General features: G+C 34.2%; 1 protein-coding gene across 12 annotated transcripts in view; it reads right to left on the bottom strand.

Annotated features, from left to right (window-relative positions):
- The window catches only part of SRPK2 (SRSF protein kinase 2), a 272,571-nt gene that overhangs the window by 24,018 nt on the left and 221,105 nt on the right, over window positions 1-27,448 (bottom strand). For 8 of the 12 annotated variants that reach the window (XM_051961714.1, XM_051961707.1, XM_051961713.1 and 5 more), the window contains 6 exons: window positions 26,788-27,270; window positions 17,308-17,408; window positions 17,104-17,211; window positions 8,476-8,545; window positions 7,687-7,779; window positions 7,105-7,197 (listed from right to left, as the gene is read on the bottom strand). In XM_051961714.1, the coding sequence (XP_051817674.1) occupies window positions 7,105-7,197; window positions 7,687-7,779; window positions 8,476-8,545; window positions 17,104-17,211; window positions 17,308-17,408; window positions 26,788-27,270 (948 nt within the window). The remainder of the gene's footprint in view (window positions 1-7,104; window positions 7,198-7,686; window positions 7,780-8,475; window positions 8,546-17,103; window positions 17,212-17,307; window positions 17,409-26,787; window positions 27,271-27,448) is intronic. The other 4 variants (XM_051961706.1, XM_051961709.1, XM_051961705.1 and 1 more) reach the window with 2 other exon arrangements.

Raw genomic sequence — 27,448 nt, 5'->3', positions numbered from 1 at the left:
TGTAACATAGCATAGTCTTCAGCAGGTTAAATTATAACAGAACATGATTTTAGGGAGCAATCTTCAATAATTCCATAATTCCTACCAAGAACTGGTTATGTATACAGGATTATTCTGCCACCATTAAGCCAATATTATAGATTCACCTAGGTCACGATACACTTACCAAGGAAGAAATAATGGGATGACAATTATGAAAAAGAGTTCTTTTGAAATATTCTGAAAGTCATATTGAAATAAGCTCAGAGTAATAACTGTATTATGTACAAGTTACTTTAAAATAACTATAGTAGTCACTACTCTGTTAACCTCCATAAAAAAGTTTTGTGATGCATTCTCTTGTCTCCTGTAATATACTCACATGTAGCCATACAATCTTGATGTTCCTATTTCCCTCATTGCAATAAACTATTTTATTTCAAGGATTATCTCTACATAGGTTCATTTTAACAAATCACATATCATACAAAGATCAAAGAGAGTTCTAATTGTTTGGATGCATTTTTGCATCAAACCTAAATCTATCTCTTGGCAATTTCTACCTATTGCTCCTGGTTTACCCTATATAAAGACTATTAGATCTGGATCCAGAGGGTAAACTTTCCAAGAGAAGTAAGACATAATAAGGGCTACCTCAAGGAACAGAACATTGCTCCTAACTAAAATTATCAATCAAAGGTTAAATGACTACTTGGTGGAAATGCTGCAGAAGGGATTTTTAAAATAAGATATGAGTTAGATTAAATGGATTCTGAAAATCCTTTCCAAAACTGAATGAATGAAGCTGGAACTAGATGGGTTTGAAATTACAAGATTGTAGAGAGACAGAACTCTGGGGAAGTATACTTGAAAGAAGTATACCTGAAACAAGGTGTTAACTCAGAGGAATTGATGAGACAATGGTTATCCAGTTTACAGATACTCAGTACTTAGCATGGTGATGTAATAGTTCTCTAGTTCACACATATTCAGTATGCAGTTCTTATATACCCTTTCTCATCACAGTTATCAATTTACTCTGATTATATTATATATTACATACATATATTTTTGATTTGTTGGAAGAATTTTGTTATTCTAGCCATTAAGAGCGAGTAAATCATTTTTATCTTTTATTTTTTGTCTTAAATGTCCATGCACCAAAAAGGCTGAGTACCATTAATTTATACTCAGAGAATGATATTATGCTATTTCTTCTGTTCTTTCCCTATATTTCTAATAATGCTAAAGAGGAAAAGTCATGATTTGTGTCAATAACTTGATTCATTTTTGTTTTCCAAATTAATCTAAGAAAAGCAATCACCTAGAACTCAAAAATTATGGAAATTTGCAGAATCAATTAAGTGAACATCCTTATAGAATATTTTTTTTAAAAAAAAAAAGACCTACGGCTAAGAACCTAGGTGGGCAAGAACCCCTTCTGGAACCCATCAACATCTAGAGAGGTTATGATTCATACATTTCTTGGATTTACTATAGATACTCTTTTTTAAAAATCTATGTAGACAAAACCTGACTAAAAAGGGAAAACTCTATTACAAAAGCATTTTTTAAATATAAAATAATTTATGTGTACAGATCCACAGGATCATGGATTTAGACTTAGAGGGAACCATCAAGATCATCTATAGTTGTATTACTTAAAAAAAAAAAGTTCCTGACTTTAAGAAGTTTGGTGTATTTAAATGTTCCCTTTAAAGATTATGATTGGGTATTTTTGGCTCAGACTGCCTAGAAAATTTGAAGCTGCAAACCTATTATTATTATCAATAGCATCTACATAACATTTTAAAGTTTACACAATGCTTTATACACATTATTTCATTTGATCTTTGTAACAATTCTGCGAGGAAGGTGCTATAATTATCCCTGTTTTACAGATGAAAAAACTTGAGGCTCAGAGATGTTAAGTGATTTGCCCTAATGTCACATTAAACCTAAGGTGGGATTCAAACCCATGTCTTTCTTAACTCTAAATTCAGTGCAATGAACACTAGGGTCATGCTATCAAATAAAGATTAGTCAGAAATTTAAAAATTAAAGTAAAAACATCTCTGAATGAAAGGTGGTAAGATAATTATAAGAAACAATCAGCAGGATAATTTCAGAAAGATCTGGAGAAATTACATGAATTGATGCTAAGTGAAGATTGATTAGAACCAAGAGAACATCGTTCCCAGCAACAACAAGATTATGTAATGGACTTGGCTCTTTTCAACAATGAAGTGATTCAGGCCAATTCCAAGAGACATGTGATGGAGAGAACCATCTACATTTAAGGAGAAAATTGTGGGGACTGTGTGTGGGTCACAACATAGTATTTTCTTTTTTTTAATTGTTTTTTTTTTATTATAGCTTTTTATTTACAAGAAATATGCATGGATAATTTTTCAGCATTGACAACTGCAAAACCTTTTGTTCCAATTTTTCCCTTCCTCCCCCTCCCCCTCCCCCAGATGGCAGGTTGACCAATAAATGTTAAATATGTTAAAGTATAACAGCATAGTATTTACCTTTTTTTTTGTTGTTTGCTGATTTTTGTTTTCGTTCTCATTTTCCCCCCTTTTTGGTCTGATTTTTCTTGAGCATGATGATAAATGTGGAAATATGTATAGAAGAATTATACATGTTTAACATATACTAAATTGTCTGCTATCTAGGGGAGAGAGTAAAGGGAAGAGGGGGAGAAAAATTTGGAACGCAAGGTTTTGGAAAGGTAAATGTTGAAAACTATCTTTGCATATGTCTTGAAATAAAAAGCTATTATATTATTAAAAAAGAAAGCAGCTAGTTATGCTCTAAATAACACTCACAAATAGAGACAAGATAGTTATTTCTGTCAAATCAAATCATTCCAACTTGGAGCTTTTAAAATGTACTTGCTACGGATAACAATGTATCAAACATTAGACATAAAGCAAGTACCTGTGATTACAAGTGTAAATACATTGGTTAAAAATGTTTTCACTTTGTAATTTTTATTGAGTTGCTGTGAAGCAAGGCTTATATGTATTTTAGATCAGGAAAAAATAGAGCAAAGAAGGGAGGGAGGGAGGGAAGAAGGAAAAAAAGGAAGAGAGGGAAAGGAGGAAAGGGAGGGAAGGAAAAAGGGGAGAGAGGAAAGGAGGCAAGGAGAAGGGAAGGGAGAGAAGGAAGAGAGGGAGAGGAAGGAAAGAAAAGGAGAAAGGAGAGGGAGGAAGGGAGGAAAAGAAAAAGTAACATGATATATTGGAAATTTCATTAGATTTGAAGTCCAAGAGTTTGACTTTCAAATTTCAGCTCTGCTAGGTATTACTTATGTGGTGTGCTGCTTTAATTACCTTTCTGTACCTCAGCTGGGATAGTAGAAGTAGAAATGAAGGGATGGGGGGAAATTTAGACCTTTAAGGTTCTGTTCAATTCTAAATTCCTATAATCCAATAAAATAACTGTTTAACATAATGGGAAAAGTAGGATACAATTTATGAAATTTAAATGTGTTTTGCCATCCATAAGAACCATACTTAACTCTTACAGGGGACTTCAATGACATATGCAGGGGGGAAAGGAGAAAAGGGATGTGCGTGTGGAGAGACACAGAGTCAGGATGGGGAAGGAGAGAGAGTAAAGGAGAGAGAGTAAAGGGGAGAGAATGAAGGGGAAAGGAAGAGAGAGAAGGAAAGGGAAAGAGAGAGGAGAGGGAAAGAGAGAGGGAGAGGGAAGGAGAGAAAGGGAGAGCAAGAGAAAGGAAAAGACAGAGGGAGAGAGAAGAAGAGGAAGGAAGAGGGAGAGAGAGGAAGAGAGGAAGAGAGGAGACAGAGGGAGAGGGATGAAGAGCAATAAACATACCTAAGATCCACTCAGTTCAATAAAATGAATTAAACGTCCATTATATGCAAAGCATTGTGTTAAATCCTGAAGATACAAAGACAAAATGGAAATAGTTCCAGCCATCCAAAAACTTTTTTTACTAGAGGAAACCATACCCAAACTAGAGGGAAGCATACATAATGTAAGATATAAATGAGAAAGGGAGTAGAAAGCACCAAAACTATTTGTGAGACAGTGAGAGAAAGAGTGAGTAAGTGAGAGAGAGAGAGAGAGAGAGAGAGAGAGAGAGAGAGAGAGATAAAGATAGGAAAGATTGAATATATAAGTAAGTGAAAAGTTTTAAGTTTCCAAAGAAGAATAACTACCTTTTCTTAAGAGAACAGAACAATGGTAGAGGATGGAGGATAATGAGTGATTTTTAGATCTAGATTTTTAGAACTATGTGACTTTTTTCAAAGTGTTCAGACCCACCTAAGCAGAAATAGAGAAGTCACATGGTGAGAACAAACCAAGGCTGAAATTTATCAAGGCATTACTCACGGAAGGATAATGAAATGACACAATGGAGACAAGGCAATCAAAGTCAGGAAAGAGTATATAATTGAATTGATCAGAGGTTTATAGTATGAAGGAAGAAAATCGAGTCTAGACAAAGGGTAACAGACTATGAAAGTACAAAGAATATAGAGGAACTTATGCTATCAGAGAACATAAGGAATAGTTTAGGAAGAGTTAAGACAGAGGTAAAAGATGAAGTGGAAAAGTTGTGAGCAGAGAATTCATTGTTCTGTTAGAACAATTGTGGGTGACATAGAAGACAAGGTCAAATAGAAAGATAAAAAATATACAATGGAACAAAAATAAAGAAGCTATGGAAGTGGGAGTTGATACATGAAGAGACTAAAATTAGTCTGAAGGATCATCTAAATGAACATTGAAATATTAAGGATAAGGACATGGGGAGAGGGAACTAAAAGCCAAGTAAAGAATCTGAACTTAATGATCAAAGCACATTAGGTAAATAAGTAGGGACTACAATGTATTACTTCAGGTAAGATAATATAGAAACCAAAGAAATTACTTAGAAAAAATGATTGGGTGAGCAGAACTGGATGCCTAAAGGTCACTATTCTGAATAAAGACACAAATATAGACCCTCAAATTATCCTAGAAAATTCGACAAATAAGATGTGCTAGAATTTTATTATCACCACAGATCAAACTGTCACAATCAACCAAACATAACAGTAAATCATAAATTTTAAAAAATATTTTAACTAGATTCCAGCATACCAAATATTCAGTCTCATTATTCATAATGGAATGGAAAATCTTAAAATGTAAAAAATTTTTTAAAAAACCATGTAGAAAAAGGATAAGGATATCTATAATCTCTTTCATTCTGCTTGCTAGGAGAGTAACTCCAAACATTCTGCCAGTAAGTTTATGGAAGATAAGTAAAAAAAAGCATGAATTCTTTTATTAAGTTAAAATGGAATCATTTTACCCACCTATGCATTAGAATCCTTAATACTAATTATAAAATAATAATAAGAGAAAGGCAATTTTTACGAGGGCTGTTTCTATCTAAATTCCAACAAAAAGATGAGAATGAGATCAACATGGTTGTTATCATCATCATCATTCATTACTACCATCACCACCATAGCTGATATTTGTAAGACATGTTAAGGTCTGTAAAGTGCTTTTATACATTATCTTATTTAACTTGCCCAAAAGGACCATGCAAGAGATATTACATGTATAGCAGTATTAATCTTAATTTTGAGATAAGGAAATTGAGGCTTAGGAGGTTATCACTCAACATAAAGAATTTGAACCCAGGTTTCTGCTGATATCAATTCCAGGGTTCTTTCCATTATATGAATTCCCTTTCAAGTATAACAGAGTGGATATTACACTGATGATGAAAGACCGTCTCAGGCTCTTTCTCTCAAAATCCAAAAAAGAAATGGTTGATTCAGAAAGGAAATTAAGTCAGGTATCTAGGGCAATAAATATCTGATGATCAGGTTCCTCAGGTCAGAATGAATTTATACATTTGTCCTGTTTTATATCTTCATCCTCAAATGGTAGAGAATGTCACAGATCCAGAAGACATACTGTACGTCGAAAACCAACTTTGCTCCTGAGGTCCCACTGATCCAAACCCTCTGTTGTCCTCAGCTTTCACTAGATAGTAATCACCAGGAAAAGGGCTCTCTCCATTCTGTCCCCTGATTAACAGAAGGAGGATGGCTCAGGTGAAATAATAATTTTCTCTGATGTGTTACCGAGCAGGAGGATAAGTTCTTTCTTCCTGTGTATGTCTTTTTTTTCCTTACAACTATTTTTGCTTAAATTATAAGAGTTTGAAGCCAAAAATGCCTTATGTTTTTAATCTTTTCTTCTAGGTATCTTTCAGGATTTTTATTTGTCAATTCATTTCCATTCACCTTCTCTTTTCTATGATAAAAGATAATGTGCATTCTTCCTCTTTTTCAGCTTTTTTCATTACAATTACTTCTCTCCAAAGGTCTCTAAATTGGTTTATCTTAAATTACATTATAGAAGAGCATTAATTAATGTTACAATTTATTTGACTAGTCCTCTATTCTTGAACATTTAGATTTCTTCCAGTTTTGTTTTGTGATGGTACATAATGCTGCTATAAAAGATATTGAATAGAAGATATTTCTTTTTCTATTAAAGAATATTTTCAAGGCGTAATCTTAACAATGGAATTATCTGAATAATGAGAAGATACAGTTAACTTTTGTAATTTTATTGGGAAACATTAGATTCCTTTCCCAAGAGATTTACAATTACACCAGCATGGAATGTCAGAGTATGTTCCTCTGCATCCTTACCAGAATTTCATTTTAATGTTATCAATTGAATTTGCCAAACTGAAAAGTCTTTGTTCTCTTTTTCATTGCCTATGGTCTAAAATGTTTGATTCCTAAATATCACAAAATCTCATTAATGAAGCACAAAAAGAATGTTGTTCAATCTCTCCCAAAACACACAGCTGTTACTCCAGCATCCACTCCAGCAGACTCTCTGGCTTGTACATAAATAGCTATTATAAGGATAGGATAGAGTATTATGACAGAAAAACTATTTTCTTACCAAATTTTCAAACTACAGAAACTTCTGTGTAAAGTTTTATATTTCTGATCTGCAAGTTCATTACCATGAATCTCCAGAGTGCTATTATCCAAACACTTATGTATAGTTTCTCCATTTGGTATGGGATTATGCTGAAAATTAGCATTGGATAAATACCGTTACCTTTTTTGGTGAAAAACTCCTTGGAATATTTTCCCAACATAGCGTATTTTCGAGGGATTTTCCCCAGCAGTTCAATGATCAATGCTATGTGATCTGCATTGGAGAACATTGCCAGCAAAACAGAAACATACAACAGTTTAATCAGTACATTGCATGCACACACGAACACTGGCCTGGTACAGACAGAAACAGACTGATTGTGAAATGTACCAATTAACAGAGGAGTCAAAGTTATCCCCTGTATCTGTCAAATTTAGAAGGCAGGATTGGAAAGAAGCACAAAGAGGCAGCACTGAAGAAGATTATGAGTGCTAGATTTTGTTGAAGATGTAGTAATTTTTTAAAAGATTACTACAAAGGTTATTTCCAGCTGCAATGCTTCTTATCACCTTTCTGATTGGAATATAAATTCTGCTGGGATAGATGTCAATCTGGGACAATGCTCCCCCAGTTTTTTTTTTTGAGGGGGAGTTGTTTTTTTTTTTTTTTTTTTTTTTTTTTTTTTAGCAGTAGGCTACAACCAGCAGTTTCCATTCCATTTCTGTCTGCATCGTGGCACCTTTCAAAAAGAAGAGGTACTACCTCTGCGATTGAAGAATTCCCGAGAATATTTTCCAGATAGAGCAAAGTGCCTTGGGATACTGCCTAGAAGCTCTATGATGTGTGCTATATGGTCTATGAAGGAGAGAAAAAAAGGTAGGGAGGAGAGGGGAGGGGGGGTCAGAGGGAAAGATGGGATAAAAATAAGAAACTAGAATTAGTAAAAATTTGAAACAGAGTCAAATCAACAATGTTTGCAGCACATCCATGCAGTGGTATCCAGAACTGGCAGAGATCTGGCATCATTAGTAGCATTAACAAACAATGAATAATGCCCAGGTTACCAATGCCACAGGCATCACAGGCAAATAAGCATGGAAATGGATAGTTTTGCCAATGAAATTCAAGCATGAATTACTTGTTTGTAAACAGCTATCAACTACTTTAAGGAATACACAGAAATCAGTAGCTCTATATTACCACATCGATACAAATTAAGAGGAATAAAGCAAAGCTCAAATGTGTGGAGCTTCAGAACTAATACAATCCATTATTTCTCAGTCAAGTTTCACTCATATGCAAGTCTTACAGAGAGAATAGCTTAGTTCCTTCAGTCTGCATTTAAGTAAGCTGCCTGTAACTGCTGGATGGGATCTGGGGTCTGCCCTTCTACTGCTACTGATGTGGCTTAAAACCAAAAGAAAAAAAATCTCAATTTATGTTTGGAAATCAAGGTATACCTTCTTGTTTATGTACAAAATCCCTCCAGGAATTATATAACTCAGAAAGAAAGCTGTGCCAAGAGTAAGTCTATAAACAAGAGAAGCTCACCTTCATCTCTGGAATAGTCTTCACCCGAATGTGGTTCAAACAAATAATCTCCAGTTGCAAGCTCAAACGCCTGGAACACAATAGATGACATAATTCAAAAATATGTTACAATGAATTATCAAACTGGGTACATGGAAAATAACCAGGATATGAATCAAACCAAGTAGTTTCTTAAGGACTCAGCAATAGATTGATCTCCCTTAGGCAAAAGGCCTCAAGCCCTCCTTCTTGGGGAACAAGGGAATGTGGTAAGCACTATCATCGTTTTGCAGAAAGTAAAATTGAAGTGGTATCAGTCAATTGATTGAATCACTAAGTCAGACTGAGACTTCATCCTACTACTTGGTATCAAAAGCCTTTCCCATTACTGAAGTATATTTTTAATCAGCTTTTTTTTAGTCTACTCAAAAAGAAATATGTGGTACTCCTTCACAAGATAATGGAGAGCACCCACTACCCTCCCCTTTCCTGAGCAAAAACAACCACACAAAACATTGCTGCATGGTTGAGAGCCACCCATCTTAAACAGAAGGTAGTTGATCCTAATTTTCTTCACTTTTCCCAGAGAGGCTCAGGATCTAGTCTTAGAAAGAATGAACCTTCTAAAAGCAAAATAAAACAGATTCTGATTCCTCATTTTGAAAGCACCAAAATAATAAAGCCTTTTCCTTCCTCTCCACATTTTGATTGACCATCTTTTACCATATTGAGAGAGGATATAGTACCTACTCCTTTTTTGCTTACAGAGGTAAGTTACCAACATTAATATAGCACAATTACTGAGTATTTAAATTACTTGTGCCATAAAGACTCCTGCTCAAAAGCCTGTACTTGAGACAGAGTACAATATACAAAGGTGGAGAAGAGAGTTAAGAACCCCCAAAAAAGAAACTGATTAATGTTAAATTTTCTGCAATTTTTATATATAATGAATCACAGGCTTTTATTTTGTTGTAAAGTCAGTTCCCATGTTACATTGAAGGTCAAAGACTCTGATGAATGATAACAAAGCACATTCACCTTAAGTTCCCAATAAGCAACATTTTACCTATCTTCTCTAAGGTAATACCAAATGAGAATTGTGAAGAAGGAACCAAATAACATAAGTGACTCTAAACACTGGCAAATAAAAACTTAGTGCTGGTAAAAGATACCTTTAAGGAACAGACCAATCTGACTAAAAGTATATTTTTGGCAGCAGTTTCTTTTTCCTCAGCTCCAACATATCAAATGGTATACTCTGGGATTCAATCTAGCATCTATTCAGGAGTGCACTTTAGCAGAATAAAACTTATAAGCACATCTTTTCCTTTTAAGTAAAAAAAGAACATTCACTTGCCACGAAAGGAGCAAGTAGGGGGAATTCCTAATTTCCATAACAATGAGTGAGCTTAAATCTGGGAATGAAAAAAACAAGTACTAAATCCCAGGCACCAAATTCTTTTCAAATGACTCAATCAATCAACAAGTATTTATTATCTATTACATATCCGGCCCTGTGTTAGAGACTGGGGACACAAGTATAAAAAATTTTTAAATTCCAACTCTCAATAAGTTTACATTCTAATGGAGGAGAAAACATTTGTGTGTGTGTATTTGAGTACACATATACATATGTACCTGTGTATATGTCATAAATATAAAATGAACAAATTCAAGTAAATGCAAAGTGATTTCATATAAGGTAATGTGGAGGAAGAACTCTTGAAGTTTAGGAGTTGAGGTGCAGGAAACAGTATTGAATTCATGTAGAAGATGGTATCTAATTCCTATCTTAAAGGAAAAAAGTACCTTGGAGTACTTTCCATGGAGACATGATAGAGTAGAAACAATTAGAAGACTGATTTGACTGAATCTGAGTGTGGGAGAAAAGCAACATTTAGTGAGTCTGAAATGAGAGACAGGCCAGGCTGCAGGGGGTTTAAAAGCTAAAAAGAAGAGTATTTATTTTATTCTAGAGGAGATAGCTGATTGAGTATATAGTCAGAGATGTTTTTAAGGAAAATTAATTTAGCAATGGGATGTAGGATGGATTGGAGTAATAAGAGACTTGAGGCAAGAAAACCAATTAGGAGACTGTTGCAATAATCTAAGAGAGAGGTGATGAGGGCTTAATAATAGGTAATAAGGTAATAAATAGATGCAAAAAGAGAGAAGGGGCTGGATTTGAAAGTAATTGTAAAGATAGAAACAGCAAGATGGCAACTGAATGGATATGGAATGGTGAGAGAAAATGAAAATTCACTAAGTAAATGGAAAGATGGCAGAGTCTTTGACAGAAACTGGGAAGTTTAAAAGAGGGGAATGTTTGGGAAGGATTAATTCAATTTTAGACACTGAATTTAAAATGTCTTTGTAACAGTTTGAAATGTCCAATAGACAACTGGTAATGTGGAACTAGAGCTCAAAGGAAAGACTGAACTACACACACACACACACACACACACACACACACACACACACACACACGTCATCTACATAGAAATGATAATTAAGCCTATAGGAACTAAGCTTAATTAACAGAAGAAGATAGAAGGAGGAAAGAAGAGGGGCTGGGACCAAAGTCTATGGATATTCCCAGTTAAGGGCCATGATACAATCAATCTCCTTTCCTTGCAATACTCTAAGTCATCCTTCACTCAGCTATCAATGAATCTTCCTAAAGTACAAGTCTGACCATGCTATTTCTTCACTTCACTTCAAACCACAGAGGATCTCTATCATCTCCAAGATCAAATATAAAATCCTCTGTTTTATTTTTAAAGCCCTTGATTACCTGATCTCTTTCTGGCATTCCTCCCTCCTTTACTTTATTATCAATAATACCAGCCTCTTCACTGGTCTTTGCGTACAACATTCTGTAATGTTCTTAGTTTGGTTTTCCTGGGGTCTCTGGAAGCAGCTTTCATTTCAGTTCAATAATCACCATAAGAATAGCCAGGTGTTAAAGTCCAAATCCTTTATTATTGTCTTCTTCAAAGTCTTGTCTCCTTTCCTGAGGCCTGGTTGGCGTTCTTAAAAGCCTTCTGGAGTCTTGGTTTCAGTGGAGAAACTAAGGAGAAGTGCCTGCCACAAGGTGGTGTGAAATGAGATGAATGAATCTGAATCCAAGGGCTTGTGCTTCAGCCTTCAGTCCACTTGTCTTCTCTAGCACTTTCTATCTCTCTGAATCAACCTAGCTGAGGCTCCCAGGTTATATGTTTTACACTGGCATTATATCACTAGAAACCATTATTTATTGTAAGATTAAATCAATCATACTGAACTTAGAGAACTATTTTAAGCACCATGCTAAACTAGATAACCATTGTCACATCAATTCCACTTAATTAGTACCTTGTAAGAATCCTTGTTTCAAGTTCAGAGTTCTGGCGCATAACAACATTCCACCCTCCTGACTGAACCTTTTCCCTGGCTTCCATGACTGGAACTCTCTCCTTATCTCACTTGCTGACCTCTCTGGTTTCCTTCAAGTCTCAGCTAAAGTCTCATCTTCTACAAGAAGATTTTTCCAATCTGCTTTAGTTTTACAGTGCTTCCTCTGAGACTAGCTCCAAAATATCCTTTATATATTTTGTTGGTACATAGCTTCATGCATATTGTCTCCCTTGTTGGACCATCAATTCCTTTCCTATCGTCACCAGCAGATGGCATAATTACTACCACCCACCACCTCCACCTTTACCATCAACATTATTTCTTTCTCTCGTTTTCACTCCTTTCAATGTACTACAATAATTCCTAAAAGGAAATGATCCTGGAGATTTCTGCAGTAGGCTTATAACTCTTTTTTTAATTTGTTATAAATCAGAATCTCCAAGAAATAATTCACCACATATCTCTATTGCCATTTTCTTTACAATCCTCCCCTCCCCCCAGTTTCTAAAAACTTGGATGTTGCACTTATAATGAATAGCCCAAAAAGATGTAGGCATAGGATGGCTAAGGAGAGGTCTTTGGAATGGAAAAACCCTCAAGAGACTGACAGGCATGGAAATTACAGGCATAATGTCATAAAAGATGAATCCACATACTCCTAAATCTGGAGAAAAACTTTATTAAATGAGGGATATTCCCAATTACACAGTTTGAAATATATTAGTATAAACATTAACATTTGGGGAGGTTTTCCAGGCTAGAGTCAAGACACAAGACTAGAGGAAGTACCAAGACAGACACAACAAGAAGACTTGACAAGTGGGCAAAAAGAGAATAGAGGGGGACCTTGGTGCTAGCAATGAATGCAGGACCAGATGTCATTTTGCCTATACCCACTTCTAAGTTATAATTCAAGGGCAAAGAGTAGTACTTTCAGTTAAGAGGGAGAAAGAGTCCTGAAGAGCAATTATCACTCTTGGTCACTAGAAGATCAAGAGCTGTGAGGTACTTCCAGTACCAAAATAATAGGAATTTTGAGGAAAAGTATCACTTCTGGTTCCAAGCAATCAGGAACCCTGAGCAACAACAGTACAGTTCCCAGTTCCAAGGGATCACAGGCCCTTTTAGGGTAGAGATCAGTGTACAGACCAGGAATGTAGTGACTATACCTTTCCTTAGATCACACCACCTTGAAAGCATCAAAAACTTCGAAACCCCCAGAACTCCTCTGAAAAAAAGCTGTGTAGAAAAAGCCTGAATCTTGAGACAGTACCTCTCCCTAGCCTACTTGCTCCCTCCCACGCCAAACCAGAACACAGCACAACTTTAATATGAAACTCAAAATCAAGAAACATGGTAGTAAAATGAGAAAATAACAATAAAAGAACCTAACTATAAAAAGCCATTAGGGTAAGAAGGAAAAATCAAGATACAAACTCAGAAAACAATGAAGTAAAACAGCTACAATCAAAGTCTCAAAGAAAAATATAAATTGCCTAATAGTACCCACATTTCCAATAATGTTACAAAATACTAATCTTCTGAATATGGAAATGTTTAGAAGAATTATACATGTTTAATGTATATCAGATTGCTTGCTATCTAGGGGAAAGGGAAGGCAGTAGAGAAAGGGAGAAAAAGTTGGATTATGAGGTTTTGTTTTGCAAAAGTGAATATTGAAAACTGTCTTTGCATATATTTGGAAAAATAAAATACTATTAAAGAAAAAAAAAGCTGTAATCATCAAAACAATCTGGTACTAGCTAAGATACAGAGAGGTAAATCAGAATAATTAAGTACAAAATACAGAGTAGTAAAATACTACAGTAATCTCATGTTTGATAAACCCAAAGATCCAAACTTTTGGGACAAGCATTCAATATTTGTCACAAATTATTGAGAAAACTGGAAAGCAGTTTGACAGAAGCTAAATATAGACCAACATCTCACACCATATACCAAGATGAGGTTAAAATGGATAAATGATTTAGATATAAACAGGGGAGCATGGGAAAATGTATTTTGTTAGATTTATGGCTAAGAAAAGAGTTTGTGAGCAAACAAGAGAGGGAAAGGATAAGAGGAAGTAAAATAGCTAATTTAGATTACATGAGATTAAAAAGTTTTTATATAAACAAAACTACTGAAGCCAAAATTAGAAGGAAAACCAAAAACTGGGGGAAAAAAATCTGTACAGCAATTTTCTTTGATAAAGGTCTTATTTTCTCAAACATACAGGGGACTGAGTACATTTAAAAATATATATATAACATTTTCCAGTTGAAAAATGGTCAAAGAATACGAACAGGCAGTTTTCAGAAAAAAAGTTAGCAATAATCATAAGAAAAAATACTCTAAATTATTATTAATTAGAAAATAGCAAATTAAAACAGCTCTTAAAGAACCACACCTCACACTTTTCAGCATGTTTTGAAAGGATAATTTCAGAAAAATCTGGGAAGAGTTATAAAGTGGGATATGCAGAGCTGGGAGAACATTTTACACAGTGATAGAAGTGTTGTGAAGATGATTGGCTATATTGGCTACTCTGATTGAAACAGTAGTCTAGGACAATTCTAGGGGAAGCAGTATGAGAGAATGCTTTTCATCTCCAGAGAAAGAACTGGAAAACTTTGAATATAGATTAGAGCATGCTTTTAAAAAACTTTTCATCTTTTTTTTTTGTTTGTTTTTTGGTCTGTCTTTTCTATTGCAGGGAGGCCGATTTGGAGATATGTTTTTCATATCTTCACATATATATATATATAGTTGGTGTCAAGTTGCTTTTTTTCTTGGGGAAGGGGAAAAAGCAAGGAAAAGGGAGAGAATTTGGAATTCAGGGTTTTAAAGAATATTTTTTAAAAATTGTAATTGGGAAATGATTAAAGAAATAAATAAAAACATATCAGATGAAAAAAATAGTTGGTACTTCAAATATGAAATCCTAATTCAAATAGGTAGAAACAAATCACTTCAATCAAGAAATTTAATTCAATTAGCACTCATTAGGTACCTATGTGCCAGGCACTATACAAGATCCTAACAATACAAATATAAACAAAAGTTCTTGCTCTCAAGGACCTTTATAGTCTACTGGACAGAGTGGAAATAATATGTGACTGATTAAAATAAAATATATACAAGTAAATACATGGAATTTCCAGAGGATAAGAAAAAGTCTGAAGAGACATGAGGATTCCAAAGGGAAGAAACAAGGAGATACCAACTAGAGAAAAGAAGAAGGGTTGATATGGGGACAGGCAGAAAGGTCAGATTTAGAAAGACAAAACCTATCTCTGTAGCTAAAGAAAAGAGTTCAAGAAAAATAGGAGATGCTGTTGAGAAGATATGGAGTGCAAAAATGGGGGAAAGAAGCAGCTTATAATAAAGAGCCTCAATATTACTAAGTATGAGACGAATTTCTCTCCTGAAAGAGGGAAAGAAAGAGGGAAAGATAGGTAGTTTGATGAGAGAAGAGAAGATTTAGAGTAGAAGTTGTAAGATATAGAGTAGAGAGTGTATCAGAAAACAGCTAAAAAAAAAAAAAGAAAAAAGATTGTTGCATAGCAGCAGTTGAAATTAGAAAACAAATTTAGAGTACTTCCAATAAGCACAATTATGTGACTTGAAACCCATGAACAGGAATGAAGGAGGTATTGCTAATAATTCAGAGATGGAGATTAGAATGTGGCAGGAATTACCTCTTTAAATATTTGAATTAATTGCTTAGACTAGTAACTGGCACACAGTAAGCACTTACTTAATAGATGCTATGCTTTTCATTCATTTATTCAACATCCATTCATTCATATAAGGGAGCAATATGAATTGTTTAAAGAAAGATTGAAGCCAAATTATGGGGAGTGTTAAAGGGCAAGATAAAGAGTTTGTATAATGTTCCATATTATTTTTTTGAATCCAACAAAGGAAAAGAAAACTGTTGGAATCCTTACTAACTGCTAACTAATTAGAGTTGATCTAATCTTACAAGAAGATGTTTTGGCCAGAACCTGAAACTAGGTACTAAGTAGAACTAATCAATACAAGGCTTGTGTTCACACCTTTACTCATTGGAGTTCAATGAGTTCATACCTCCCTTGAAGCTCTTTGGGCCAGAGAGCACTATGGGAGAAAACCCATAATCCCTCTCTCTGGAAGGAGCATAAATAGGCCAATGGGCCAGTCGAAGAGGTTCTTGAAAGGAAGATGCTACAAGTCGAGATTTCACCGGAATGACATGAAGACTGGAGCTGGCTGGAGGCTGAAGAAAGCAGAGGCAGAGGCTGAAGGACCAGACCTTTGGATTTAAAGACATTTGGAGAGAGCTCTTGGAACCAAGCAGAGAGATAGGTCTCTAAGCTAACCGGGCTAGAAGAAAAAGATCACCGCATTTTGGCGCCCGAACAGGGACCGATTCAGATCCATCTGCACCAGATCCACAACAGAAAACACTGCTTCATTTTCAACAAATTTTCAAAGTAGGCATACTCAAAGTAAATCCTAAATTTTAAACCTTAATATAAAAAAGATAATTCAGAAGATACCATTTATACCCAAGTTAACAGTTTTTGGTGTCATCCTAGATGGTGGTAGTAGAAAATCTTAATTCTTACAGCTCTTCAGTAGCCATTATGAACCGAAATGGTTATTGAATTTCTAAAGGAGAATGGTCTTTAGATATAATCAATTACAATCAATGATAATATGAATTCTTTGATGAAAACACTCTGTAAAAGAGGATATCTTTCTGTAAGTAAATATCAAACAATCTTTAAAGGAAAGCAGCATGACAACAGACAAGAAGGATCCCAAAATTTTTGCTAGGGACCCTGAAACATCAAATTATGTCACAGTACACAAAGAATAACAGTGTTAACATTTGTCAAAATTAAGTTTGGGAGTGGCACTCTATTCTTACTTAATGGAAAGCAAAACTGATAGACAAAATATAAGATGGCAGAAAGAATTATGATATTCTTTGGAATCAATCTGTAATTTCATCAATAAGTGAATGAATTCCCTCCACTGAGACACATCATCAACTTTTCTGTAAATAAAGAGTTCAAAGAAAGAATATTTCACATTCTTCTTCAACAAAATGTTCCAATGTATAGGATCCCTTAAGATAAAGGGAATCTTCCTGCAATCTAAAGGACACTTCCATTAAAAATGGAAAGCTTTATCTTTAATGATCTCAATCAAGTGAATTTACTCAACCCTAGAGACTGAAATGGTGAAGTGTGTTCTTACCATACAAGCCGTACTCCATATATCAGCAGGTGTACTGTAGCCAGCTCCTATTAAAACTTCTATGGATCTATATTGACGAGTCTGAATATCTTCTGTGAAGTGCTTGTGCTGAAATGGAAAGAGCAGCATTAAAGATGTTAAAAAATAAAAACTCCAAACAAGAAAAATTCATGAAAATATGTATAAAGAGATAGTCCTACTTACCACCCAGCAAGCATTTCCCAGATCAGCAATTTTAACTCTAATTTTATCTGCATTTCTTGGATCCAGGGGATTCACCAACAAATCAGCAGCCCGGGTTTTTGCTGGCATAAGCAAATTGCAAGATAGTAATTTTGACAAGTCATTTTTGATGTATGAATAATTTTTATTTCTAACCAATCTAAATTCAGGGAAGGTTGGGGATACTCTAAGAAATAAAAAGATAAAAGAGTTTGATGGGTCCTGTTTTGGAATATCTACTGGGGTCACTATAGCATTTAGTCACAATGTAGGAGCTTGCCATATTTCTGATTTTTCTCCAGTGAAGGTCAAGGAGTTGGTGTAAGATTTTTGATCAGCATGGTAACATAGTACATACTCTTACAGACAAGATAAGCTTCCTCCTATGTATTCAACTCCAAATCTTTAACCAAGATATTAATTCCTCACTAAGGTCAATTTAAGAAATGGCAAAAAAAAATTACTTATAGCATTTGCTTTATCAGACATCATTAATCCCAACACTATATATATAAGCATGGTTGATTTCCCTTACCTTACACTGGTGTGATATTAAATTAAGTGACAATGAGGAACTTTGAGATATTTGGATAAAAGGTATGATATAACACTTTAATTCTCTCACTATCAAACCCTTATTCTCATCTGAATAATGAGAGTTCAGGAAGCAATAGTAGATAATCTTAAGCTTTCTCAATATAAATTTCTGAATGGCTTTTTATACAACCAAAAGAGACTCTTGCTTATTAAAAGACTGAGACCTCCATGTAAAAAGGATCCTTTTGTTTTAATGAAAACTAGAACCTAACTCAATTATTTAATTAGATATTAACCTTACTCTGGAAACATTACACTAGGACATTCTGATTTATAAAAGTTATAAATAAGTTTTTAATAACTTCTACCATCATTTCTAAATAGGCTCAGTCCTGAACTTTTTGCCCTAATATACATTCACATTGACAACTACTCATAGGATAATTTTTGCCTAAATATCTCACTAGTCACTAAAATACAATGGTGTTGAAACTAATTTCATTATCGTTTGTCCTACTCTCGTTCCTTTGGTCAGTTAATGAGAAATTATTAAGTGTCACACACTGTGCTAAGCCTAGAGATACAAAGGAAGGCAAAAAAGTAAAATTCCTAACTTTGAGATACTAACACTTTAATAGAAAAGACAACAACAACAACAACAACAAGGTACATACAAAACACATGCCATGTAAATGGAAAATGACTATAGAGGAGGACTCTAAAAGTGGAGAAAAATGGAAAAGGGCTCAAGTAGCAAATGGGATTTGAGCTAAGCCATAAAGAAGGCCAGGAAAGACAAAAGGGAGAGGGGAGAACATTCCAGGCATGGAAAACAGGCAATGGAAAGGGATAGGATTTGGAAATGAGCGTTTCCTATGAAAGGAAGAGCAAGATCAGTGTCTATGAATCACAGAGTAATTGTAGAGAAATAAAATGCAAAAAGACTAGAAAGTAAAGAAGAATCTAAATTTTGAAGGTTTTCCATGCCAAATAGATTTGATATTTGAGCTGCCAGAGTTTACTGAGTTGAATGGTAATATAATCAAACTTTCAATTTGAAAAGGTCACTATGACAGCTTAGAGGAGGGATAGACTGGAATGAATGGTAAGAAGATTCAAGGCAGAGGGACCAACCAGAAGGCTGCTATAGATATACAGGTATAAAACAATAATGATTTGATAGGGCTGGCTGCTGTGTTAGTCAAGAGGACATATATAGAGATACTAAGAAGGTAAAAATGACAAAGATTTGACAGTAGATTGGACATGTGAGGTATATGAGAGTGAAATCTGAGGGTGAATGGCCAGAATGACTAAAAAGATGAGATGCCCTCAATGGTACTGGGAAAATCTGAAATGGGAGGAAAGATGAGTTCTATTTTGGACATGTTCAACACGTTTAATCAAAGAAATAATTGGTGAAGTTGAGAATCATATGCATATGGATGATAACTACACCTATTGAGGCTGAGATTACCAAGGGAGAAAGCAGAAAGGGAAAAAGAAGATTTAGGAAAAAATCTTGGGGGACCATCCAGGAATAGTGAAAATGACTTGGATCAAGATTCAAAAAAGAAATGAGCACTCTTAAGAACCAGGCGACCTTAAAATTTCCAGGAGAAGTAAGTGATCAATAATGTCAAAGGTACAGAAAGATTGAGAAGAATGAGGATTGAAGGAAAAGTCAATGGCAAGATTATTGGTAAATCAATCTTCTTCCTGTGTATGAGCAGCAAGATGAAGGATTAAAGTTTTTCTCTGATCCCATGAGCACTTAAACCTCTCCAAAACAGAAATTATGTTCCAAAGATAAAGCAATTTTAGGACTAAGACACCCACATACACGTGCGTGTGTGTATGTTTGTGTGTATGTGTATGTGTGTCCAGGAAAAAACAGTAACAACAGAAGAAAATCTGACTTTTAGATATATTAAACTACTTCAAATATCTAAGAATGCAAAACAAAGGAAATTGATCCAATATTTGATCAGAGAGCCCCCTGGAATATAAGGAAAACATGGAACCACAACATATTGTTCTTGAATGGTTTAAAAGGGAAATCAGAATAACAAGAACAGAATACATGGCTTGCATGGCTAAAATAATGAGCAGAATAGAAAAACTTGTATAGGCAATAGCAAGCCCTACCAAAAAAAAAAAAAAAAGAAAGGGAATAATAGATTGGGAATGCAAATTCATAGAAGTAAAGTACAACCTAGAAGAAGAGAAGCAAAAACAAGAATGTTAAAATATGTTCACTTTGTAAGCAAAATATAATGATCTTGAAGACAGTCTGCACAAAGATAACCTAAGAGAACTACCGAGAATTTTTACATATAGAAAAAAAAATTTTTTTGAATGAAAGAATTCACAGAAAGTCTCCAGAAAAAAAACAAAAACAAAAACCAAGGCTACAAATTTGAAGACCACATAATGGTTAAGTTTAAGCACCAATTCACAAACAACAAGTTCAACAAATTAACAGGAAAAACATTTTCAAATACAAAGGAAAGAAAGAGCATTCAAATAATGCAAGATTATTCTGTATCCACCAGAAAAAGGAGGAGGAAATGAATTAAGGAGTTCAAAAGATCTCAGGATACGGCTGAAAATGATTTTTTCCCCCTGCAAATCTGACCTTAATCATACTCCTGGAAAAAAAAAAAAAAAAAAAAAAAAAAGATAGCTGTTCAATGAAAAAGAAGAATTTGAAACTTTTTTTGGAGAGAAAATTAAAACATAAGAGATTTGGTTTTCAAACAGCCAAAACAAGAGAAATGCAAGGGGAATGAATAAATGCAGTAGGCAAGATTAGCAGCAGTGAAACAAAGAGTCCAGTAATAACACAATTTTCTATATGTAGACAAGACGATAGCAATGAAGATGGAAATCTGGTAAAGATAACAATGAACAGACAGATAATGAAGCATTATGGACAAAATCTAGCATTACCTTGCCTACAAGCAAATCAAAACTTTTTTGTTAAGACATTACAATGTGGACAGGGTAAAAGAGGAGAAGGGAATGAAAGAAGAGTGTCTCAAGTATCAGAGTCAAATCAAAAGCTAGCAATGAAGGAAAGGTGATCTCTGTGGCTTCAGAAAGAGAAAAATCTATAAGATACTAAGTGCTTCAGAGTCATATATTAAATATGATATGATACATCATATCTTTGCCCCAAAATCTCCAACAGCTCCCTACAACATCCTGAAGAAATTTCAAACTCTTTTTGCCTAGCATTGAACATATAATTATAATCTCTCACAGAATTTTTACAAACTTACCTCATATCTGAGTCATATTCTGTAATCCACTTAAACTGGTCTATTCTCTATATTCCAAACCTATTTTATTTTATGCCCTCCTACTACTCTGTCTTTGTTAATGTTGTTCTTTATGCATAAACCATTTTCTCATTTCCCCTCTCATCTTGTTGGGTGGCTAAGCCATTCTTCAATGGGCAATTCAAATGAGACCTCTTATATAAAATTTTTTCGGATTTTCCACTGCCACAAACTGGAAAACACTTTTACTTATCATCTTACAAAGCACTTTGTTTTTGTAACTCTCTATTGCTGGGTATTACAGTTATGTGGGTTTGTGTATTATTTCTTACTCCTTATAAGTTCCTTAGGCAGGAACCATGTCTATTTAAATGTTCCATCTTTTCCAAATATTAAGTATGATGCTCTACAAACAATAGATGAATAAAATATTTGTTTAATTAATAAGCAAATGTATGTGAACTATACATTCAAACATTTATTTTTATTAGCAGAATCGTTTTCTTGATAGCATGTGATTCTTGAGTTGCAGCCATGATCAGAAGTTGGAATGTGATAGTTATTGATACATGTTTATATCCATGAATCATAGATCTCATAGACCATATAGCTCAACCTCCTGGTTTTATAAATGAAGAAACTGAAGTCCAAAGAGATTAAAAGACGAATTAATGGACTGATTGCCACAAGCCAAACAGGTGGTAAGCAGCAAAACCAGAGTTCAAATCCAATCAGAAATATATGATTGGTACTGAATGGTGGGTTACAGTCTAAAAAATAGGATACAAATCTCCCTGAAGACTCAGGCTCATATGGTTATGTTCTTGCCAAGTTATATTCTTGCCAGGTTAAAATAACTTAAACTGCAGAAAGAGGTTCCCACCGATTGATGTGATCCAACAATAAGCTCCTTCAACAAAGAGGGATCAGAGAAAGCAAATGAAAAAAAGTAGTGAATTCTGCAATTCCTGAAGAATTCCAGTGAAATCATCTCATGAAGAAATTAAAGCTACTGACTTTAGCATGTGCTTGGGTTTTTGTCTTTTTTCCTCCTCTCTTCCTCAATAACCTGGAAATTTCATTTATTTTTCATATACTTCAGTGTATTCATGACCTTATTAATATGGGAATCCTCTTCAACAGGGCAGATTCCAATTCAGCCAAACACTCATATCTGATGATTCTTAATCTGATTTCCTTGTTATCACAGAAGATCGTGACATTAGCTGGACAGTTAGGAGGATATTCAATTATTACACTTTGTGAAATAATTGTCATGATCCTAGATCTAGAACCATAGAAATTATTTTGTGCATCCTCCTCAATTTACAAATGAGGAAATTGAGACCGACAGGGGTGATGTGACTTGCCCAAAATCACATAGGTTTTTAAAAGCAGAAGACCTGGGATTTGAACTAAGGATCCTACAATTACAAATCTTATAATCTTTTTGTTAACTGTATATAATACAAGTAAATTCTGAGAAAACATATAGTGACAGCACTTTCATAATTTGATTATATTAGTCTACTTGTAATCATTAAACAAATTATCAAAATGATTATATTGCTGATAACTTATCAGTTCAAAAAGACTAATAAAGTGAAAATTATCTCAATGCAAAATTCTTTCTAAACAATACAATATAATAGATTTTGATAAATTCAACCCCACATAAATCCAGGAAATTATATAAAAATATCATTTTGTCCAATTGCTCAATTCTTTATTCAAAATGGTAGTTGCTCATTCAATACTGAAAACCTATGTACCTGAAGTACATTCAGGAAAAAGCTGACTACATAAAGGAAATCATTTCTCTTGCATCCATATTTTACTTTCCACTGTGAAAATATTCATTGATAGTCACTTTCTTGTTTTCTTTGAGAACAATAATCTTAATTCTGTAAAAAGCAAGCCATTAAAACAAAAACACCTATTGAACCAGTTCTTTTCAAATCAAAGAAGGAAAACAAAAGAGAGAAGGAAAAAAATCTTTCGGAGAGATAAAGAGATTTGACTGGGTTTTTAATACTTTTCTTTTATGTAACTTTCATTTTCACTTCTAGTTTCCTTATAGCATTTCCTCAAAGTTAATTTGTCCACATACTACTTTTGAGCTTAAAATATGTTGAAGTAGTATATAAATGCTAGTTAAAATTATGTGGTAATATTTTAAAATAACACTAGATATTGGAGAGAGGAGAGGGATTGGCATTTTTGAACAAAATAGAGGAAATGAAGCCTATTTAATATCCCTAAAATGTTTTGCAAAAATGTTTTTAATTAATATACATTTCATATAAAATGTGATTGATATTTTTCCTTTAAAGTATCAATGTTGTCTTACAGGTCTTTTATTCACAAAAATGTCCTAGGGAACTTGAAACAAGTTTGGCCTATCATGAAAAAGCTGTCCTATTGGATAATCTATGTTAATTGATCTTCCTCCAGTATGTATACCTTGATTTACCATAAAATCTCCTGAAAAACCCTGTGGAATTTTGAAGTTATATCAAAATTAAATCACTACAAAGTTATGACAAATTGTTAGTGAAGAAATTCTTTAAAGAAATCACAAGTTTTTTATTTGCCTTAAATGTTTATCTACTGATGAAATAAACCTGAATTATTAACAAGAAATCACACAGTTTAGTCCAATTCATACACTCACAAATATCCTCTCTTCAACATAGTCAACAAGTTTATCAAATCTAGAAAATTCCAGCAGGGAGGTCAAAGTTGATTGATTACTACTAGCACAAACCTCTTCCTTGTGGTTGGAGGGCAGATATCACGATTAATCATCTTGTCTCTGTCTGAATACTTCCTTTTCTATTTTGCTCCCCTGTATGCTTTTTATAAGTGTGAGGATATCTTGTTCTTATGTCCTCCTTGGACTATAACTGTGCTTTCCTAAGAGAGTGGTAAATTTCAGGACCTTCAAGGAATAAAACCAACAGTCTACACAAAAGTTATTATATTATCTTTAGGGCTTCCTGTGAAAGGAGCAAAGCCACACTGGACAGGAATTACTATTACAAAACTTAGAAATATAAAATCTCTCAAAAGTTATAAGATACATGGATCATAGCTTTAAAGTTGAAAGGTAGCATAAAATATTTCTAATCTTACAAATGTAGAAACTGAGGCCCAGAGATATAACTTGACTAAGACTTACACAATCATTGAGATGAGTTAAGATTCAAATCCAGATCTTGATTCCAAATCCAACAATCAATTTACTACTTCATACCATCTCTCCTAAAAGTTTAAATAGGAAGTTTGGCCTAAGAAATATGGGAACTCTCAAGAATGAAAAATGGAAGGCACAAAAAGAAATAATTCCAATGATGACAGAAACGGGAACTTGGCCAATGGGATATACAGAAAATTTATTGATAAACAATTCAATATTTATTAATTCAATTCAATTCAAAAACTCATGTTCAAATATTTATTAAGCACCTGCTGTATGCAAGGCATTGTGGAGATACTGAAACAAAATATTTTTATTGGCCTCCTCCCTCCAGAAGATCATTTTACTAAGAGGACAGGGATAACTAATATGAAACATGCGCACAAATAAGTAAAGAAAAGATCATTTGAGAAGAACAGCATTATTAACTATGGAAATTAAGAAAAGCTTAAAGCTTCCAAAGAAAAGTTTGAAAACAACTAAGAGGCAAAAATGAAGATGGAGTATAATTCAGATTTGAGTTAACAGCCTTTTCAAATGTATAGAAGTAAAAAAATAAAATGCCACTATAGGAGATAAGCCAATTTTGTAATATTTTCAAGGATTTAAGCTCTTTTATATACAAAAAAATAGAGAGCAGCATTTTTGTGATAGTGAAAAAACTGGAAACAAATTGCCTATAAATTGGGGAAGAGCTGAACAAACCGTGACTTATGAATATAAAAATAACAGGGAATATTTAGAATTCAGAGAAGTTTAGACAGATAAAGAGCTGGACTGAATTTAGATCCCATTTCTGACAATAACTGCCTGTGCAAATCTAGGCAATTCGCAGAATCTCTCAAGTTTAAAGCTGCCTTTTCTAGTAAATGAGAGGGTTGGATTAATTAGCTTCTAAGGTCTTTTCAAGCTCTAAATCTATGATCCAATGACCTGTGATACAGAGCCAAATAAACAGACCCAAGAGAACAATTTATACAATGACCATAATAATATAAAGGAAAACAAACTCACTGACTTCAGTGAACTGAACAAATAATGTCTTCTGAAGACTAACAGCAAAGTATGCTTCTGGCCTCTCAGCTAGACTGATAGACCTGAGGCAGAATGAGCCATACATTTTAAATTTTTCCAATGTATTGATTGTATATAAGTTTATGTATTTGTTACAAGAAAGAGTTCTATTGGTGGAATTAGGATGGGAGGGAAAGGGTGGTACAATGGGAAGAGACAGTCACATTTTAAAAAATGGAAGAAAGAATCAATAGAACATTTAAAAGAAAACCAACATTCACAAGGAGTTTTTAATAGGACACAATCTTAATGGGTCAACAATATGATATAGAAGATTTTTTAAAAACTATGATTTTGACAATATTAAGAAAGGCATAATAACCAAAACAAGGAGAATAAAAAGTTTATCTATACTCTCCCCATTTAATTACCTCTTCCTATCTTGCCCAGGAGTTAGATGTAAAGCAAAAACTTTTGTGGACCAGTCCCACTACTGATTGGCATGGAGGATTTAGCCTGCTGTGTTTCCAACCTGTGCTAGTTTGCCCCTCCTTAGGCAGCTTGGTGGTTCCCCACTCTAGTGGGCTCAACATGTTGCAGGCCTTAGTTCGAAGATTTTATTGGCTTAGCTCACTGCAGTTAGGAACTCTCAAATTCAAGTAATCCACCAAGCTCATATTTTCTAGTAGCAGGGATTGCAGGTTTGTACAACAATGCTTCTCAAAAAGATATAATTATTACTGGAATTAATTGTCTTTCTGAATAGATACTACCAGTATTAGGAAATGCAATAAGAATCAAAATGAAACAATTCTAAGAAAGCTGAAGAACATGGGTTCCTGGACATTGGGAATCTTTAAAATTCTTTTTATAGATGTTGTGGCACTAATTTGATACAGAAGAACAAAAAAACTAAAACCTATAATTCTTATTAGTTAAAAAGTTTAAGATGAAATAGATCTGATTTCACTGATACAGGAAATTCCCAGATAAGGAAACTCCCATAATCAATGCAGACTGATACCTTCTGTTGCCTAAAATACTGAGAAGTGTATTCACCAGCATCACATGGTTAATGTGGGAGGAGGGGGGAGGGAAGCAGGAATGGACCTAGTTTTACTAAACTGGTTTATCATGCTGCCTCTATAAGCATTAAAAGTTATAAGACTAATGTCAGACATATACTCAAGATTTCAAAAGTTCTGAAAAAGATTTACAATAAGAAGAGAAAGTCCAGGAACAGTGACATTTCATTTGTCCACAAAAATTCAAGGTATGTGCTCCCACAAATGAAAAGTACTAATGTGTACACATGCCTTTTCTCCACATCTTATCCTTTTAAAAGTTCTATTCTGGCTTTTTTGAGGCAAAAAAAAAAAACAAACAAAAAACAAAAAAAAACAGCTAGTTGAGGGGAGAAGCACTTACTTTTTGGCAAATCCCCAGTACTGGATGCTGAAACTGTTCTGCTCCTGTCATGAGATGGACTGTTTTCTTCTTGCTCAGTTAGAGCTGATCCATCTGAAACTGCAGAGCCACAAGCCACAGACTCTAAAGCCCCAGAGAACATTGAAGCTGTAAACTCTGAAAACTGTGACTCAGGAATTTTATGCCGTCCATTTGGCAAATCACCATTAAATTGTTCATAGGAGCTACTATATGTATAATCACTTTCTGCATTCGGCTCATCAAGATTATATTCCTCTGGATTTGGGCACTCTTCTTCATCATCTTCTTCATCTTCTATTTGTTGTTCCAACAAGAACGGGCCATTTTCAATATGGCCATTTGTTTTGGGGGATTCTATCCATGTAGGATCTGTGTTGGCAAGTTCCTGTTCAACATCATCATCATCTTTTTCTGTGTTTTCTTTTTCAGTGTCTTCTTTCTCCTCTTGATCTTCAGTTTCACCTTAAAAAGTTAATGTGTTAAGAATGACTTAATTCATTTTTTTTTATAAAAAGACATTTAACTCTTCAATAAAAATGTAAATGACTTTAAAACTATACATATATTTATGTGAAATATCAGGTAACAAAGACCTAGAAGGATTTTTTTTTAAGAGCCTTAAATATTCATGTCTGTTATA

Source organism: Antechinus flavipes, chromosome 5, assembly GCF_016432865.1.
Source record: "Antechinus flavipes isolate AdamAnt ecotype Samford, QLD, Australia chromosome 5, AdamAnt_v2, whole genome shotgun sequence".
Classification (NCBI taxonomy): Eukaryota; Metazoa; Chordata; class Mammalia; order Dasyuromorphia; family Dasyuridae; genus Antechinus; species Antechinus flavipes.
This window is presented reverse-complemented; position numbering and strand designations above follow the sequence as displayed.